Source organism: Ursus americanus, chromosome 10, assembly GCF_024610735.1.
Source record: "Ursus americanus isolate L20-20 chromosome 10, mUrsAme1.1.p, whole genome shotgun sequence".
NCBI lineage: Eukaryota > Metazoa > Chordata > Mammalia > Carnivora > Ursidae > Ursus > Ursus americanus.
Genome location: NC_142136.1, coordinates 15,133,163 through 15,152,653, shown reverse-complemented (window position 1 = coordinate 15,152,653; position 19,491 = coordinate 15,133,163). Strand labels below are relative to the sequence as shown.

The 19,491-nt window shown below is 42.0% G+C and overlaps 1 protein-coding gene across 4 annotated transcripts in view; it reads right to left on the bottom strand.

The window, feature by feature from the left end:
• Positions 1 to 3,830: 3,830 nt before the first annotated feature.
• Positions 3,831 to 19,491, bottom strand: part of ABCC4 (ATP binding cassette subfamily C member 4 (PEL blood group)) — a 235,102-nt gene continuing 219,441 nt past the window's right edge. For all 4 annotated transcript variants that reach the window (XM_087865049.1, XM_045810951.2, XM_087865048.1 and 1 more), the window contains 2 exons: positions 16,434 to 16,568; positions 3,831 to 5,592 (listed from right to left, as the gene is read on the bottom strand). In XM_087865049.1, the coding sequence (XP_087721175.1) occupies positions 5,485 to 5,592; positions 16,434 to 16,568 (243 nt within the window). In that variant the 3' untranslated portion in view covers positions 3,831 to 5,484. The remainder of the gene's footprint in view (positions 5,593 to 16,433; positions 16,569 to 19,491) is intronic.

Genomic DNA, 19,491 nt, shown 5'->3' with positions numbered 1-19,491 from the left:
CCTGGGTGGCTTAGTTAGTTAAGTGTCCGACTCTTGGTTTCAGCTCCAGTCATGATCTCAGGGTCGTGGGATTGAGCCCTGCGTCAGGCTCTGCGCTCAGCATGGAATCTGCTTGTCCCTCTCCCTCTGCTCGCGGTCTCCGTCTCAAATAAATATCTTTTTTTTTTAAAGGAAGATTTGTTCTGTCATTATTCATTCCAGCAAACATTTATTGAACACCCCCTATGTGGCACTGTGCTATAAGATGTAATTAAAAAAACAGGGGGCACGGCTCAAGCCTGTAGAAGCTCTTGGTTGAGTGAGTAAACAGGTCATCTACACATACTTCTAGTTGGGGTAGGCTACAGAATTTACAGGGCCCAGGGCAAGATGAGAAAGCAGGGCCGTTTGTTTAAAAATGAAGTATTTCAAGATGGCAACCAAAGGTCATCACATCAAGTATGGTTCAGCTTAGCAAATGGATTGGTCGGGTATTACCAAAATACATAGGATATAAGATGGCTTCCTAGCAGGGATGAAAACTGCGCTGACCCTAGAGAATGAGCCTACGTCCCCTCCATGGATACTCTCCTCTATTTTTTAGACCAGGGTATTGAGGACAATCATTTAGTCAATCACCAAGAGTCCTCTGCCAGCACACCCTCATCATCCCCCTCCAGAGCTGGGACACACCACGTGGACACGGACATACTCTGCCCAGACGCCCCTTCAAGGACGTGGCTCCAGCTGCTGGAAGTGCTGCTAGGGGGCAGCGTCCAGCCACCAGCCCTTCTGGGGGCAGCCCATATGCAGTGGCCAATCAAGGCAGGGGCATCTTTAAAGGCCTGGCCATCGGCCCATGGCAGGACAACCCTGATGGGCCATTGAGCTCCAGAACCCCCAGAGGGGTCAGAGAAGTCACCCAGCTGGCATTCCAGCTTCATTTTTCTCTCTGCCCTATCCTGTTTCTTCCCTCTTGATTCCACAAGCACTGATCTCAAGGGCACCCCTAATAAACATCCCCAACAGCAAGTCCACCTTGCAGTCTGTGTGCCAGAGAACCAAACTAACATGGATCAAAAAAGATTCTAATAATTGGGGGGGGGGATTTGAAAATGTGGTTATCCTTTGTTTAAAATACTCAACTTGAGGGGCGCCTGGGTGGCTCAGTCAGTTAAGCGTCCAACTCTTGATACCAGCTCAGGTCCCGAACTCAGGGTTGTGGGATCCAGCCCCAAAGGGGGCAACATGCTCAGTGGGGAGTCTGAGATTTTCTCTTCCTCTTCCTCTGCCCCTCCTACCCCCTGTCCCCCCTACCCCCTGCCCCCCATGTGCTCACACTCTAAAAAAAATAAATCTTAAAAAAAAATACTCAATTTGATAAGGATCGGCATGCCCATGAAAACACCTGTTATATTTTGTGGAAGTGAATCCATGAATTCATCGCAATTCTTAAGGAAACCTACGACAATTTTTCAGGCTGTACTTGTGGATAATGTAGTTTAAAACTTTCTGATGAAGAATATAATTTCCTTTTATTGACATACTCAATTTTTAATAAAAGATCTTTTGAGAATTCACTCAGTTGATCACTAAAACGGGGTTAATCATTAACATGGCTTTTAGAATTTTTGCTGTTTTAATTTGCACTTTCTTAGTTTTCTTCATTCCAAGTGAAGGATGTCTTACCTTTTGGTCAAAATACATCAACCATTCCCTGAACTACATTAGAGGAATTACAAACTTTTTTTTTCCCCCTTGAGACATGGTGGCCAGGAATGTCATACGTTTTCTAGAGTAAAAATGTATCTTGAAAACACTCCAAAACAGAATTGTGGAAAGTGACTTCACGTTCCGGTGCTAAATTTAACACACTTCAAGGCATAGGATTTCTAAACATCATTAAACTTTTCAGAATTAGGTAGGATACAAATACTCGGGTAATCTCTGGTCAAATCCTCTGTAAGAAAAACAGATTTTCATCAGCTCACACAGGAACAAGGTAACCAGCTGGTAAGTTAACCATTCACTAAACAAATTATCACAAACCTTGACAAGTCTAATTCACTGCAATGAATTAACTTATTTATTCACAAGGCAGCAACCAATTACGGTGTCAGGAGGAAACTTTTGGAGGTGATGGGTAAGTTTATGGTATCGATCGTGGTGATGATTTATGAGCATATACTGATCTCCAAACCCATCAAGTTGTACACCTTAAAGATGCGGTTTTTTGTATGTCCATGTACCTCAATAAAGTGGTTGTTAAAAAGGAACCCGGAAAGCTCTTATGGTTCTTTTTTATTTCTCCTTAGAGAGGAAGTGGAATGTATCTTATTAATTGGCCACAGAAAATACAGACCCGGACCTCTCCCATACCAAGAGCTTCACATGAGGCCATTAGCTATGGGTCACAGGACAAGGCTTCACCAAGTTCGTGTCTTAAGAACTCAGCACAAGTAACTTCCCAGATACAGGTTAGTCACTGGATGTGAATGAGAGTCTACAAGAAAAACAAGGCTGAGAACTTTTCCCCCTGAATTGCAGAAAGGGCATCAACAGAGAAGTGCAGAAAATGAAGGAACACAATACTGATCTAACCACCGCCAAAACCAAAAACCAACCAAAAAACAAAAACACGTATATATCCTAGAAACTCCCTATTTCCCCCAATTACCAACACCTTCCACCTCCCCAAAGTGAAGCAAGTGTCATGACTTTGAACCCTCTAGTTTGAACTATGCTGAAACTTTGCATGAACAGAGTCATAAATATCTTTTGGGGGCAGATTTCGGTTTTTGAGATTCACTTGTGTCGTCGATGTGGTTTAACCGCTTCCATCGGTGTGGACTGTTTATCACATCAGTGTATTTTCCTTCTGCTGATGATGAGCTTTTGGATTATTTCCGGTTTGGGGCTACGAGGAATTATGTTTCTGGAACATCTTCGAACATATCTCTCGGAGGACACGTGTATGCACTTGGAGTAGAATTAATGGATCACAAGGTGTGCAGCTTGAGTAAATGCCATCAAAGTGTTTTCCAAAGTTGTTCATTCGATACACACTTCTTTATAACACACGGTAGCGCGTGAGAGTTCCCATGGCTCCAGGGGCACTCAATGGGTATTCTTTTTAATTTTAGCCATGCTAGTGGGTGTTTAGTGCTATCTCATTGTGGTTTTAATTTGCATTGCCCTGGTAACTAATAACAGTGAGCACTCTTCCAGATATTGGTCGCTTGGATATTCTCTTTTGCAAGGTGCCTATTCAAGTCTCTAGTCCATTTCTCTAATTGGGCTTTTCTGTGTTGTTCTTAATGAGCTTTTAGCTCTTTATGTTCTACGGTACTGGTTCTCAGACGTTCGCCTGCATCAGAATCACCCTAAGGGCTTAAGACAGATTACTGGTCCACACCACCCCCGTTTCTGATTCAGTAGACCTGGGAAGAGACACAAAAACTGGCATTTCTAACAAGTTCCTAAGTCCAGGGACCACACTTTGAGAACCAATGTTCTACAGTGTTCTAGGGTAGCAGCAATCAATGTTTCCTGTTAGTTCAGGGCAAAGTCACCTTTCAGAAAAACAAAAACCTCAACAACTTACTACTTGTTCAAGCCTAGGGCATAAGCTAATACTCTCTCCCTTCCTGGAAGGGGTGCAACCAGGCTTCGATAGCAGCTGTTTCAACCTGTCTGAAACCCACCTAGCTACAGAATATTTGGTACAGCTAGTTAGCCAAGAGAACCAGTTGATAATGAAGACATCTTTTGATCTCTGGAAAACTCGTTGGCTTTCCACGGCAAGGACGTGAGTCAGTAATCCCTCTAAGAACAAAACACAGACCTCGGAATGGAGATGAAAACTGTCATTTATTTCAAATGAGTTTTGTTTAATTAAAAAAAAATGCTATGACATTAAAACAGAAATAAAAGAGAAACATGCTTTTAAAACTGCCTTTAACCTCTAAAGACCAAATAAACACATACACGTTTCCAGTATTTCCACTGTTTTAACAAACCTCATTATCATCACTGTTGTCATTTCAGTCTCCTGAAATGCTATCCACGACTATGGAACAACTTACTAAACATTCACCATATTATTTCTAAATACGAAGAGTCGAACAGCGACTGCACTCGATGTATCTTGTGTCGTTTGTTGTGTTTGCTTTTTAAGGCTTGATGCTACAAAACAAGTTTCTCTCTTTGAAGAGTCCAAAAATCTGCTGTGTGAGGGCATAGCGATTAACATATCCAACTGCAGGGTGGTTACCCCTTACTCTAGAGGTCACGAGAGTCCACTTGCAACCACAACCGTAAGACCTTCAGCAATCTGAACTCCCATATCACAGCCACCACCCGGAAAGACGAAAGACCCACGGTTCAGATAAAGTGCAGCAGGCCTTGGAAGTATAGTGGTTTGCGGATTCACGAATCAGAAAGACCCAAACAAAGTGCTATTAGTGGTCAGAAGGAAAATAACCTGGGCAGGTTCATAAAAGGGAGCCTCCCGGGTGCACCCTGAGAACACGCTGCCCAATTACAGCCATTGCTGGCGACGATGTTTGGTTCTTCTCACCAAGTCAGGAGAGCCCGCACATGCAGTACAAAAGGGATTTCAAGAAAGTCTAAACCAAAAAGGCTTATAGTCAGCAGACAGCCATCGGTAAACCAGAAACCCAAGTAAGACGACCGCTCTGCGGTCCAGAATTTCAGCTAGCGGTTGGGCCTTCTCTGAAAACGTCACCATGCAGAGTCGTCAGACCACAGCGGTCCCCATGCTGGAGTCGCGTCCATCTAGAAGATGATGGGTGATCACACTTGCGTCCTTCACGATCAAATCACCTATGGGGGCTCCAGGGTTGAGAAAGCATTATTTTCTCTTCCTTGTCTTTCAGAACATGTAATTAAATACTGCCCTCATGTATGTTAAGCGTGTATCTTTTTTTGTCACTATAACGTCACTTAAGTGTATTTTAAGTTTTTCCTATTAGTTGTTTCTGTACGATTTCAACCAGAGGCCTTTAGGGAGAAATAATGGATCGTAGTTATGTTAAAGGAAGTGGCCAGACAAAATGGCAACTTCACACAGTCTTCAAGTAAATAGAATCCCTGATATCGCTGGCAAGTAATATGGAATTTGGGAGGGCAGTTAAAAAAAAAAAAAAAAAAGGTCTGTGACAACTTTGTCTTATACGTAACAAAATGAGGTTTGGCTCTGAAGTCTCTTTAAGGCACCAAACCTAGTTAACAGCTTTTACTGGTGTCCTGCACCTGTGATTTGGAGAAGAAAAAAAAAATACTTTAACATATAAATAAAAAAATATTACATCATCCTGCTAGAGCTTGAAATCATTGAGTGAAGTTGGAGGAAAAAATCCAAACATCTTGCGTGTGTAAAATATTTTTTGCTAGTGTAAAAAAAAAAAGTACAATATATAGTTACACAGTGCAAAAACTATTTTTAAAAAATGCCTTTGGAATCGACTTGATGTTGTGGTAGGATCACAGGGCTGTCTCAAAAATAGTAAAGGCTGAGGGCTGTCCATTGGAAGCATTCATAACCACATGGTCACTGTGAGTAATATCTGGATAATTCCTTTTGAAGTACACCTGTACCAAAAAAAAAAAAAAAAGAAGAAAAGACAGGTATAAAAACAACACGTTTACAAGCTTTCAAGCCCTCCTCCCCACGGTGATGCATGTCTACGTCCACTTCTTCATGTGAAGGACATCACATCACTAGTGGAGGTACAATTAGAAAAACAGGGATGTGTTCCCCTCAGTGAGGGAAGCAGCCCTATTAACCCCTCGGCGGGGCTGGGCTTCATGCCAAACAACGCGTAGCTCCACTTTGCTTCTGATCATTCTGATTCACAGATATGTTTTATCACTACATTAAATTGATAAAGCAAAATCATTTTACTGACTCAAAACCCGGAGATAAATTAAAAACAGGGTGACAAAGAGGCCGGGGAATCTAGCGTCCGTACGAGGGTTTCTCATTTTCACGCATAAAATGAGCACAATAGATTTGGATGTTAATATCAGGTTGTAATCCCTGTATTTTATAAACTCTGATTGACAAGCATTGAAACGCTGGCGTATATGTATGAAATATCCCAGTGTTTAATTTGTGCGGCAAAGCAGTTATAGGGCCTATAGAAATGGGATCTGTGGATAGTGGGCCACAAGAATGAAAAGAGAAGCAAAAGCTTTAACAATGACTCAACCAAGCAACTTCTCTAAAATGTAAGATGATACCAAATAATAGGACAGTTCTTTGCCAAGCCTTTGAGTTCTTGAATTCTACCAATTTCTAGCGGAACTAGAAGAGATACAGGTTTTCTGATAAATGTATAATCAGAACATAAAGGGAATGAAATGCTGTCAAGTTTCTCTGTTCCACAATCATCAGTTTTCAGTAGCTGTATCCTATCTCAGCTCCTTGACAGATGTGCGTAACAAAATGAAATAATGTCAAGACTTGTGAGCTCTTATCTCAAAATGTGTTTGGGTGAAAAAGGACTTCAAATGTAATTTTTTTCCCCCAAAGAAGAATGTGAAAAGTTTTATTTGAGTCTTTAAAACAGAAAATGTACCATCTATCTGAAGGTTGACACGTGTCATGAGCCGGGGTCTCTTAGTCGTATGATTCTGGATCTATTTTATAAAACCTGGCTCCAAATATATTTGTGGGTACTGTCAACAAAGTTATCATAGGAGATAATGGGCTTCACATACAAAAAAGAAAAGTGCTGGGACACCTACCTGCAGATTAAGTGTATGTACTTTCTTTTTCCCTTGTTGCTTGCATACTTGCTACTCCAAAAATAACATTACATTTGAAATATTATATATTAAAATGTCACTTAAGGAGAAAAAGAAGGATTTCTCCAAGAATGTTTGGACCGCACTGGGAGAAATCTGAAGCTATTTCCATTATAATGTAAATATTTAAAAATAATACCTTGGGGGGTAATTGTTTAACTTTTTTGGTAAATCTAAAGCTGGCCATATTTTGTCTGGTTATATATTTATGTACTTCAAAAACAGCTATTTCTTGTTGAAACTAAAAATAGCCAATAGAATAAAAACACATCTTCATTTTCTACTGTTTGATAGTCCTCTCCCAAACAAGCCGATGCCTTTCCCCATAACCCGCTCAGTGTAATTTTTTACAGAGAAAATGTCATTATTGGCAATGCTTCGCTGAAATGGTCTTATCTTCCTGGTCGGAAAAACCTGAAGCCAAACACTGAAAGCGAGCTTCCTGTGTATTCAATCCTCGATTGACCCTTCATTTCCTCCTGTGTTGGCGTGTCTGGGAATACACTGCAGGAACAGAAGGGCGAGGGGAGGCATCCTTCCCCAGGCGGGTTACGAAGGCACCTAAGTGAAGGGTCCCCGGGCCGCAGGCCAAGCCTGGGATGGGGAGGCCCACGTCCACTGTCTCTTCCCGGGACTCACTGCTGATCCCGGGAAGAAAGAATCGCTCAGCCCTCTCCGTCCCGGCTGCTTCACCTGCGAAGTGAGACAGCGACTTACCCCACAGGGACTAATTACCGGCTACAAACTGCAGATGAAAGACAGGCCACGGTAAGTGGCGGGTGTGATTACGAGGCCGCTCTGAGAAGTGGCCCCCGGCCCGTGGAAAGGAGCAGCCCCCACTCGAGTGAGGAAAACAAAACAGCTGGGAGGCCCTTCTGTGGCTCTTTTGACTTTACAGAACCCCCGGGGGGCAGCTGAGTCGCCTCCAATTCAGGGAACACGGTCACCAGGTGGCGGAGGCGTGAAAAGACGACCCGAGTTGCAGAGTTAACGCTCACTGACTGCTGGCTGACCCCTTACGTAGGCTCTTCTGTCTCAGTTTCCCCATTGTCAGAAGGGACAATAACAATGCCGGCTCACAACAGTTGGGAAGAATCAAGGAAACAATGCCGCAGAAGTTCGAGATCAGGACAAGAGGACGGTGAGACCAGTGAGTATCGGGTTTCTTGTCCCTGCCCCCTCCTTCCCTTGGGTTTGGTTCATTGCGGTCCCTCTGACGGAGGCTGAGACGAAGTTGCGCGTCTGACTCCAGCGTGTCAATCAAGCAACCAGCACGGACACAGACCTCACTAAAAGCAACACAGCAATCAAAGCTGCCCATGCGTGGTGGAAGCCCAGCGACGGGGCTTTTATTTACACTGCATTCAGAAGGCATCGGTTCACTATGTTGAATTCAGGCTCCAGACCCTGTCCGTTCATTCTCACTACACTGCATGGGCCTGGCTCCGTTCCAGTAACTCTCCAACTCGTCTTTACAGCAGGTCCGACTCCGGTGCACACACTGGTAGCTGTGTCAGCAAGGTTAAAGAGTCCTGGAGAGTCAGAGAAGACCTCTGCTTTCACCATAATGGAAATGGATTTCCCCTCCCCTTCTCCTCTCAGAAATCACTCCAGGCAGCAAGGGTGCTGTGAGATAGAAAATAAGCCCATCTCTGATGAAATGAGGAGTCCTCGGAAATCCCAAATGGCAGGATACCCAGATGGGCTGCCAGATGCCACCGGATCCAGTGCGGCTGCAGTAAGCCAGAGCAGAGACAGCTATGCGGGATCTGGGCAATCGTGGGACAGCACGGGTGTCCAACTAACTGGCGAATTCTAAGGTGTGTCAATGAGGAACCAACCAGAATCATCATCTCTGCCTGAGGCATGCACGGTGATGAGGCCCTCGGAGACGAGAAATCCTGAAATGCAAGGAACCGCCGATCTCTGCAGGCTCGGAAGGAGGACAGGCCAAATGACCATGCATTTTCAATTTCTCTCTTTTGCTTACACGCACACACTCTGGGTCACAAGGAGCTTCTACGTTAAGGAGAGAATTCCCTTTAGCCTGAAATAATGCCCGAGCCACCATTAGCCTAAATATACGGTCCAGGAAAAACTCAATTCAGAGGTTGGTAGTAGGAATAACAACAACAACAATAACGCAGTAGTAGTACACGGTCTGTAACAGTCACCAACAAAAAAGGGAGGAAAAGGAACAAGACAAACATACGGCAAAAAAAAAACAACAAAAAACAAAAAAAAAACCAAACAGATGAAAATTGTTAAAAAAAAAAAAATAAATGATGCAGTACATTCAAAGAAAATGTAGTAGATCGGCCTGGGGACAACAGAAATTCGAGCGTTTAGAAATATGACACAGCAACACAAAGTGATGAACCAGGAGCTGACGGAGGCCAAAAGTGAAGCAGAGACTATGAAAGCATCACGGAAATGACAGGTGTACGAATGCGGCACAAAGTGACTTTGCCACTGCTGGAAAAAACAGGATGAGACAGGGAGGACAGGGTTGAGAAAGCAAGCGTAATTAAAAGTTAATAAGGAATTAAAAAGGATCCAGGAGAAAACAGCTTTATAACACAAAGGACAGACAACATGTACATGATAGATATTTGTAAAGGCGAGACTCCAGTAAAAAAAAAAACTTCAAAGCTATAATTCAGGTTACTTCCAGAAATAAAAGACTTAAAGCTAGGGACCAAAAGAGTACAGAATACCCTAGGAAAAACTAAGTGCCTTCAAAATAAAGAGAGAGTCCTTCAGGCATCCAGGAAAGAAGATCGAGTTACTTCTAACTTGGCCTTGGACTTCTCCATATGAATAAACAACGGTAGGGCAAAGTTTACAGCATACTAAGTGAAAGAAAGTGTGACCCAAGAATTTTATAACCAGAACATTTAAATTAGAGATGCAGCAAATACTTCATACATGTGGTAAAGTCAGGGATTCTAATGCCAATGAACCCTCCTTTAAGATGGTACAGAGCCCTGTTTTCCAACCTTTTATTTTTACTGTCACCCACAAGAGTAAGTACACTTCATATTACATTGAAACTCAGGAGAGATCAACATCTATATTGAAAGGACTTCCAAGAAATATTTACTATTACTATGAAAGACACACTGTTCTTCTTCTTCCACTCCATTCTTTTGTATCTCATATCTTAAGACACACTGGTCATGACTGACTAAACAGATTTTACAGCGTCATGAATGGATCACAACCCAAAGTCTGAAAGACAATATACTAGAGGACAGATTTTAGCCAACTAAGAGATGGAGAAAGTAGCATTTGAAACAAGTAAGTAAGTAAAGTAATAGGGGTTTAAGTATTTTTAAAGATTTGAAGGTAAATAGTAGAAGGAAAGCTATTTAAACAACTAAAATCTGGTGGGAGCACAGAGAGAGGGGGAAGAGATGTTGTCATTGTTTACAATGGGGAATCAATAATAATAAAGAAAGTGTTCCTAGAAGAAGTGAAAGGTACACACATAAAACAATGAACAATAATAAAAAAATAGAGGTGCCTGGCTGGCTGAGTCGGTAGGGCATGCAACTCTTGATCTCAGGGTCATGCATTCCAGCCCCACGGTAGGTGGAGATTACTCAAAAATTAAACAAAAACAAAAACTTTAAAAAAATACATACTAATTAAAAAGCTTTTAAAAGAACACTAAAAGCTGAAAGCATAACATAAGATAAAATATACCTGTAATCTCAATAAACATAAATGGACTAAATTCATCTGTTAAAAAGGAGGGGGCGCACCCTAACATTAAATCTCAGAGCTAAACTGAACCATATGCCATTTACAAGAGATATATCTATAATTTGATACTAAAAGACAAAGACATACCAGGCAAATGAAAACAAAGTGAAGAGCAAGGGACTCAACTGCAGTTTTGAACCTGCATGCATTCAGAGCCAGGTGCATTAAATAAATCTAAGAAACAAAAGCACTTTAAAATGGTAGAAAATATAATTCAGAGCAAAAATCCAAGTCATGAATATCTGTGGACTAAAATATTATAGCATCAAAATTACCAAAAAATTTTGGTAATTACCAAAATTACCAAAAAAATGACAAGAACTACAAAGTAAAAACCTTTTTACAATGAGACTAACATAACATGACATCTCTAAGCCACATCAAATGGACCAAGGAAGGATAGAGAAGACCTAAATAATACAAGGTGTATCTAATTAAAAGTTATTAAATGCTATACCTTAAACAGACAATAGTCCACCTTTTTACATGCCCAAAGAACATTCACCAAAATTGCCTATACATTAGAACACACAAAAGTATTACTAAACACTGGTTTTGGGTGGAAACAGCACAGACAACTTTGTGATCACAAGGCAATGAAACTCAACATTGATGAGTAAAACAGGAAACAGAAAAAACAAACCCCAACTCCAGGAAGTTTTAAAGACCTCTTTCTCAAAGAGTTCTTGGACCAAAGATAAAATTAAAACCAAAATTGTAGATTTATATATAAAAACGTAACTATGACGGAAGCACTATGTATCAGGACCTATCGCATACAGCTAAAACAGTATTCAGAGAAAAGTTCACCGCCTTAAAATATGTGCATTAATGAACAAGAAAGAATGACAAGCAAAGGCAGTCAAGAAGCCACAACAAAATAAACCACAGAAGGAAGGAATTAATGGATATAAAAGCAGAAAGTGATAAATTGTAACACAGAATACAAGAATCAGTTAAGTAAATCTGAAAGCGCATTCTTTGGGGGGGAAAAACAGAAAACAATAAACTTAATTAGAAGAAAAAATGGGGAAAAAGGAGTGAAGAAAGCAATACTGTGCAGCCATTAAAAAAAATGAGATAACTATATGCATTGATATAATCGGAGATGAGAAAGTAAAACATGGCTGTCATTGGTGCTTAAAACACAGAAAGGCTGTGTCCGCACACGCTCGTGTTCCTACACGCACGGTATCAGCAGAACGGTCATAAAGGGTGCCAAGGCTCCATTCTGAGGGAGGCGCCGAGTCACAACAGAAGTGGGCAGATGACTTACTTTTTCTTTGTAAACTAGAACAACTATTCTAAAAAACAGCAAAGATTTTGAATTCTGTAGCATTAGCGTGTATCATCTGTTGAAAACAACTTATTAAAAATAAATTTCATTTATTGAAGAGTCTCTAAAGCTACCTAGAAGAACTCTGGGCACTTCTTTTGTTATTATAGGGAGGTAAGAGTTCCATCGACGGCTTTTAAGAAACTAATCCCCCTGTGATCGTTGAGAGATAAAACTCTTCTACCTACAAAATGCTCTGTATTCTTCAAGCAGGTAAGTATACACCGTCTCATCTGATCCGTGTAGTGAGAGCTCAACGAGGCGGGGCAGTGCTGGAACCCCAGCACGGCAGATAAGGACCCCGAGGCTCGGAGACCTCAGGAGACATACAGGGCCATGGGGCTGCTAAGCGTTCTTCCACGTATTCCAACTGGGCCAGGCTCATGGGTCATAGGCTATCAGGATTTCCTAACTTTGGGGCTGTATCTGGTGATCTCACGAATAGTTAAATGGCATCTGTTACACACTGGGAACAAAGGAACTCCAAAAAACCTCAACTGGTCTGCTTCATCATGGAAGAGAACGAATGGCAGGCATTCACCCTTGGTTATGGGCTGAACTGTGTCCCCTCAAAATTTGTATGTTGAAGTCCTAACCCCTCCGTATCTCAGAATGTAACTGTATGTGCAGATAGGGGTCAGTTAAGTTAAAATGAGGTCACATGGGTGGGTCCTAATCTATTCTGATGGGTACCCATGAGAGGTGATGAGGACACAGGCAGACACAGAGGGAAGACCATGCTAAGAGAGAAGAAGGCCAACTACAAGCCAATGAAAGATGTTTCAGAGGAGACCAACCCTGCTGACACCTTAATTTCAAAATTTCAACTTCCGGAACTGTGAGAAATACATTTCTGTTGCTTTAAGACACCTAATGCACCTTTCAGCTTAATGTTCCTAAAACACAGAAAGGCTGTTTCATGGATCATCTACGAGGGTCAGAGAGTGATTAAGCTTGCCTACACCAACATTTTCAGAAAAACAACTATGTGGTCAAGAAAACATGACTAGGAAGTACCTTTCCTAGATGCTGAGTTTTCTTTCCAAAGGAATGAATTCCAATGTGTTAGGAGTGGAAAGCTTGTTGACTTACACTAATCTTCCTACTGTTATTCTCAGTGGTGCATTGCTATTTGAAGGTCACACACTTAAAAAGCTGACAATCTGAGAGCCTGTTCTAAGAGGACCAAGCATATGCAGAAATCATGTCAAGAAGATACTCAACTGGAGTGAGAACTGGGGCATGTATTTCCTCACATCTTTCCAGAGAGGGGACTTGAGCCAGTGGCAGGATCGAAATCCCACAGGGATGTTCTGCCATTATGAGAACCTGGCCCCACCTTGGACACCACATAAGAAAAGGAGCAGGGTTTTAAAACTTAACACCTGGACTGAAGCAGCTCTCAGCCTCACCCAGCAATCTGCCCTTGCTCTCCACTGACCAGCTCTGTGACCTTAGGTGAGTCCTTGATTCACTGTCCTCATCCATGAACTGGTATAAGAAAAAACCGCCATGAGGATTAAGTGAAATCATAACACGTGAGAACTGTGTAAGATAAATGATAAAGAACGACCCAAATGTGGGAATGCAAGCTGGTGCAGACGCTCTGGAAAAGAGTATGAAGGTTCCTCAAAGGTGAAAATAGAGCTACCCTATGACCCAACAGTTGCACTACTAGGTATTTACCCCAAAGATACAAATGTAGTGATCCGAAGGGGCACCTGCACCCCAATGTTCATACAGCAATGTCCACAATAGCCCAACTATGGAAAGAGCCCAGATATCCACCGACAGACAAATGGCTAAAGAAGATATGGTGTATATACACAATGGAATATTATTCAGCCATCAGAAAAAAAAGAAATCTTGCCATCTCCAACAACATGGGTGTAATTAGAGGTATTACGCTAAGTGAAAGAAGTCAATCAGAGAAAGACAATTATCATATGATCTCACTCATACGTGGAATTTAAGAAACAAAACAGAGGATCATAGGGGACGGGAGGGAAAAATAAAACAAGGCGAAGTGAGAGAGGGAGACAAACCGTAAGAGACTCTTAACCATGGGAAACAGACTGAGGGTTGCTGGAGGGGAAGGGGGTGAAGGGCTGGGGTAACTGGGTGATACACTATATGTTAATTAATTTAATTTAAATTAAAAAAAATTATAGAGCAAGATAAATACACACACACACACACACACACACACACACACACACACACACACACACACCGAGAACTACCCAAACGTAAATTGATATTGTTAAATGTGGTGTGAGATTACTAGACCAGGAACCACAAGACTTCTAACTCTGTGACCTATAAACATTTCTGTATGTACCTTACACTTGCATTAAAACATGTTAAAAGAACAGATTTCTAATTCTCTGTCCGCTGCAAACTAGAGTTTAACATAAGTTAGGGCCACCTTCCTTCTACGGGGCCTTAGTTTCCTCATTTGTAAAATGAGGGTGTTGAACTACATACGATCTTATGCTATCTGGAACTATCTGTGATTTATTTCTCATTCCTCAATGTCTTGATAATATACAACGATAACACATTTTTAAAATGGAGGCTTTGACACGTAGGTGGGGACCCATCTGTTTGATGTGAAATGCCTGAGGTCAAAGAACAAAGGGGTTTGCGAGATTCCTGGCTGTTTTATGAGTAGATGATACAGGGGATCCCCAGGGACTGACTGGGTGTCATGAGGGAGGTGCTGACTGGGAGACGTCGAGTAGATGAAAGCAGTCTAACTTCAGGTATGAGAGCAACACGGGCTCCAAGTATAGCTTCTCTCCATTCACATACAACGCACGTATTTACAAAGAGTTCAGGATACAGATGTCCTCGTCCCTAACCCTCCGTCTGAACTCTGAATCTGCCTATTATACAGCCAGCTGTGTGACTCTGGGCCATCTCCTTCCCCTCTCAAAGTCTCAGCCTCTTCAACCAGCACCCACGCAAGAGAAGCTCTATCACAGCCCAGGGCGTGGCGCAGGACGTCAAAGCCTCGTCCTCTCTTCCACATGGCTCAGCGTGTATACGGAGTACCTCTGCTCTTCTCCATTCTTGGGTTTAGAGACGGGATGACTAAGGAACATATCCGCCACGTGAGTTCCCAGCATAATACTGGGCACACGTCTACACATTTACCGAACAGTTTTTGAGGATGGAAGCAGAATCCAAAGAAACCCCCTACAAACAATGGAAGGTCAGCTCTTCATTTCTAAGGAGGGATGAGAGGACGCAGGGACAGAAGAGAATTCAGGCTGCGTTTCAGATAAATCTCTCATACGCAAGTACTGTCAGATACTGGGACAGATTTCCTTCAAATGCTTAAGATATCACACAAGTAATTTTTTCTTAGAGTGAAAATCTGGGAAAGTCCAAAAGGATGAAAAGAAAAATGTACCCATAATTATAATGCCCAGAGATAAAGGGTTCCGATGGGGAGCCTCAAAAGACTGTTGGTCCCATTGCACCCCTGCTATGCATCTCAAATGGCAAGAACACCTGACTTTCCTTTCTTCCCTCCGTCCTTCCATAATCCAACTCCCACCTTGGATCAGGAAGTTACAGACGCTGCCAGGCATTAAGCTGAGTCCCTGAGAGCAGCCCTCAGTTTTCACGTCACACCTGCACAATGAGATACTCCACTACTGTTATTGGAAAGCTACCAGATCGTCACACACATCGTCTCTGTGAAAACGCTTTGTAAACCCTCAAGCACCACACTCAGACTACCGCATTAGGATAGATTCTTGATCGTCCCAATGATGATGTCATCACCGAGAAGGCAGAGGAAGCACACGGTGGTAACGAGGCCTAATTCTAAACAACCAAGAATCAGGGAGAAACCTGGGCAGAAAGTGTCAGCATCATGTACTTTTCTTTACAAATTATAAAACAGAAAAGCAACCTACAGATTTCCCAGCTGGATCTTTCTAGACCAGACAGAAAATAACCCACATTATTTTTTCCCCAAACTCTCCACAATTTCCTGGACACGCCTTGACCACATTTGCATCTCAAAGGTGAGCACAGATTAGACTGAAATGTAAGGGGTCTGCAAAATGCAAATATTCTGTGCCCCAGGAGAATCAGTACCCACAGAATCGAACATGGGAAATCTCTTTAGAATCTGTTCTCTCTGCAACTAGGCACAGGTGCCCACGCACCTGAGCAACCCACGGTGCACCGAGCACCCCCACATGCCCTCGCACCCGAACATCCCACGTGCCCGCGCACCCGAGCGTCCCCACCTGCCGGCGCATGTAAGCATGCGCACCTGTGGCACCCCCCCCCCCCGCCACTCCCCCACCGATTCTGCCGATTCTCAGCAGACCTGACTTCAACCTGGGACGTGTTGTTAAGACCCAGTCATGAAGCGCTGTCTCTGAAGGCTTATAATTGAAAAGGGCACAGGGTGCTTGTTACAGCACCCCTGGTGCCAGATTGCGAGGAGTGAACGGCTGAGAGCAAGTTTAATTACCACTCCTCGCGGCGCGCTCACCTGTTTTGCTGTTTCAGTGAGGGCAGCAGCTTCTGCCTTGCCCAGCTGCTGCACCATCTTGTAAAATAGGCTCTCTTCATTCTGCAGCAAAACATACGGTTCATCATATTCTTTCAGTCTTCCTGAATCCAAAACCTGTTCATCAGCAGAAAGAAACCCATTAGCACACAATGTTTTGCAGTAACATATTATAACTCAGACAATATTTCGGAAGGGGGCAGGAGAAGGAGAATAGAGAGAATCCATTTGGGTGGTAGGCCTGGCTGGTGTTTAAATGGTTTGATTACCCTGTTTTACTAGGCAGACAAAGGCCTAGCCCGACCTTTTATTATTATAATGTTATAGGAAAGGAAGAAAATGAAAGTTTTAGAGTATGATTATGGGCACTCAGCAGTCCTGTGGCGTTTTATATTCTGCCAAAGGCATTTTGGGCTGTTATTAGTTAGTGCTTTTAGTTCTCAGACTCTGAGTTTTGAGGGCTATTTATACGTACATTCAGACTTGGGAAATTTCTTAAGAAAATCAAAGTCAATTTATCTTAAAAAGTAGGATGATGTCAACCAGACCAGGTGGCAGTGACCTGACCGCAAATTAATTGCCGAGCTGGCCTGAATCTGAGCAGTATTTGGTAAAGAAGTCAATGCTTCTGGACTTTCTTTAGGGTCCTGGACTATGTCAGCCGGTAAGAGGGGACAAAACACCCCTGTCGGCGAGATGAAGGTGCGTCCTGAAGTTGGCTTTGGCTGGACCTTATTATCCTGGGAGTGAAAGACTGGCTAAAAGAGCTGCTACGTAGGCAGCTTTGGCATAATTGCTCTGCACAGAAGAAATCTCTAGAAATCCAATTTTCTCTTTGGATAAGACTAAAGAAGTAATTAAGAATCTGAGCTCCAAATTCCAGCGATCATGGCCTGCACAGTCCATGGGGGCAGCCCAATCTCAGTGGCAGAAGATCTGAATATCTGTTTTCACAATTATCTTCCCCCGCTTCCTTTTCTCTCTTTCTTCAGCTGCCTGCCTTTCAGCCATTTTATTGCTCATTAATACGTCCACTAATTGGAAATTGAAAGGGAGAGGAAGGGGCTCTTAACTCTGCATTTCTACTTATTAGTAGCTCTGGTTAATGGTTTGGGAGGGAAGAAAGAGGCTGAAACAATTGGCCCAAATGACGTACCTAGGAAAACAGTTCTGATGTTAAGTGGTACTTAGTTCTTCATTTCGGTGGTATTTAGAGTAAATTTATCTTAAGGGGGTACGCGGGAACTCCAAGCAGGACACAGGTTGGCTGTCCACATCTAGGGACTGCAGTTAATTTCGTCCCGCGGTATTTAATCGGAAACATTTATTAAGTCTCATAAAGGGCATTTTCCTGTTAATCTTTTGTTTACTACTGTGAATCACTGCTAAGGGCAGCTTTCTCAAAAGAGTTCAAGAATAATTGAATCTGTCACATCCACATAATAATTAAAATGTCCTATAATTTGGCATGCCAATTTAGGTGCCCCCAATGTGTAATTTTACTGAAGCATAGCATTATAGAGCATAACCACTCCTCCTGATGTTGAAGAAGAAGAAAAGCAATTGTAAAATACAGGTTTCTCTCATGCTTAAAGACTAAGTAAATAAGTGAATCAAATTACTTCATACAATGAAGAACTTTATATTCGGCAAAAGCAACAACTTTTAAAAAAAATCACCAGTTGAGAGTTGGTGGAAAATGAGTTCTCCAACTAAAAAGACTCCAGTTAATTTTTAATGGAATGAAAAGTATTACTGATATTTTGTCCTTGTCCAACTTCCTACTTTATTCACGTTTGAGTGAATAGTAAATTTTTCCATTTTCTGTCACATTGTCTGAAAACACACAAATGCCACTGAGATGACTAGTTCTCAGAATTGACCGGTATCTGAAAAGGCAGAGCCAGAAAAAAATTAATGCTTTCAAAAAGCAACAGGATTAACAATATAAATGACCAAAAAGATCATTTTGGTCAAAATACTTTGAGCATTTTAAGTATTAAATATAAATGCAACGTAACAAAGAATGACTACCTTAAGATAAAAAAAAAATCACTCCATAACTAAAATAGCGGCCTTTTGAATTTGAAAAGGAATAAAAATAGCTGTGGACTGAACACTCGCTGTATCACATGCTTTACAGACATCACTGTTAATTCTCAAGGTAGACAAGGTACATAATTTATTTCCCTCCTTCCTTCCTTCCACCCACCCACCCATGTGTCATTCCCTCCTTTTTCCCGTCCTCGCTCCCATCCACCCACCCAGGAAATACTCATGCCTAATAGCAAAGCACTGTTCTAGGAACAGGAAATTCAAAGGATGAACAAGACCCACTCTGTCCAGCCAGAGATGAAGACTGAGGGGCAGGTGTGTGAAGTAATCTGGCTGAGGCTACAGAATCAAGCAGATGGCAGAGGTGGGCTTCAAACCCAGGGCTGAATCTCTATTCTCTCCTCTCCATAGGAGTTCCCAAAGAAAGACACTTTGATTCTTTATTATCAGAAGCAAAATAAGGAAGATGAGAATTTTAACATTCAATTTTCTAAGATACCTTCCCATATGGATAATATCATATATTAACTTTGTATAATTTAAAAAAATATGCCTATAACTGTAAACATTTCCCACTGTCCACTTTCCACTGCATTATTATTGCACTCGGGGTTCAAATTATTTACTGTGCCTGGTGGATAGAGAAAAAGAAAACCAATTTTATTCAACTTTTAGGATTGATAAAGAGCAAGTAACACACGGCAAAAACACATTTGAGGAAAATAAGTAAACTTTCATTAATTCCTGAATTTATTCAGCAAACATTTATTGCATACTTAAGTGTGTTCACGTCATTATGAGAGATGCTGTGCAGGAGGCAAATCTTTTTATGTAAGTCACAACCCCTGACTTTCTGGAGTCTATACTGAGAAAGAGAGAAGAAAGTCCTCAAATGTCTATAATGCAAGAAAAAAAAAAAAAAAAAAAGAAGCACAACAAGGGGGAAGTTAGCATCAGAAGAGAGGACTTCTGGCCAGAGGTTCTG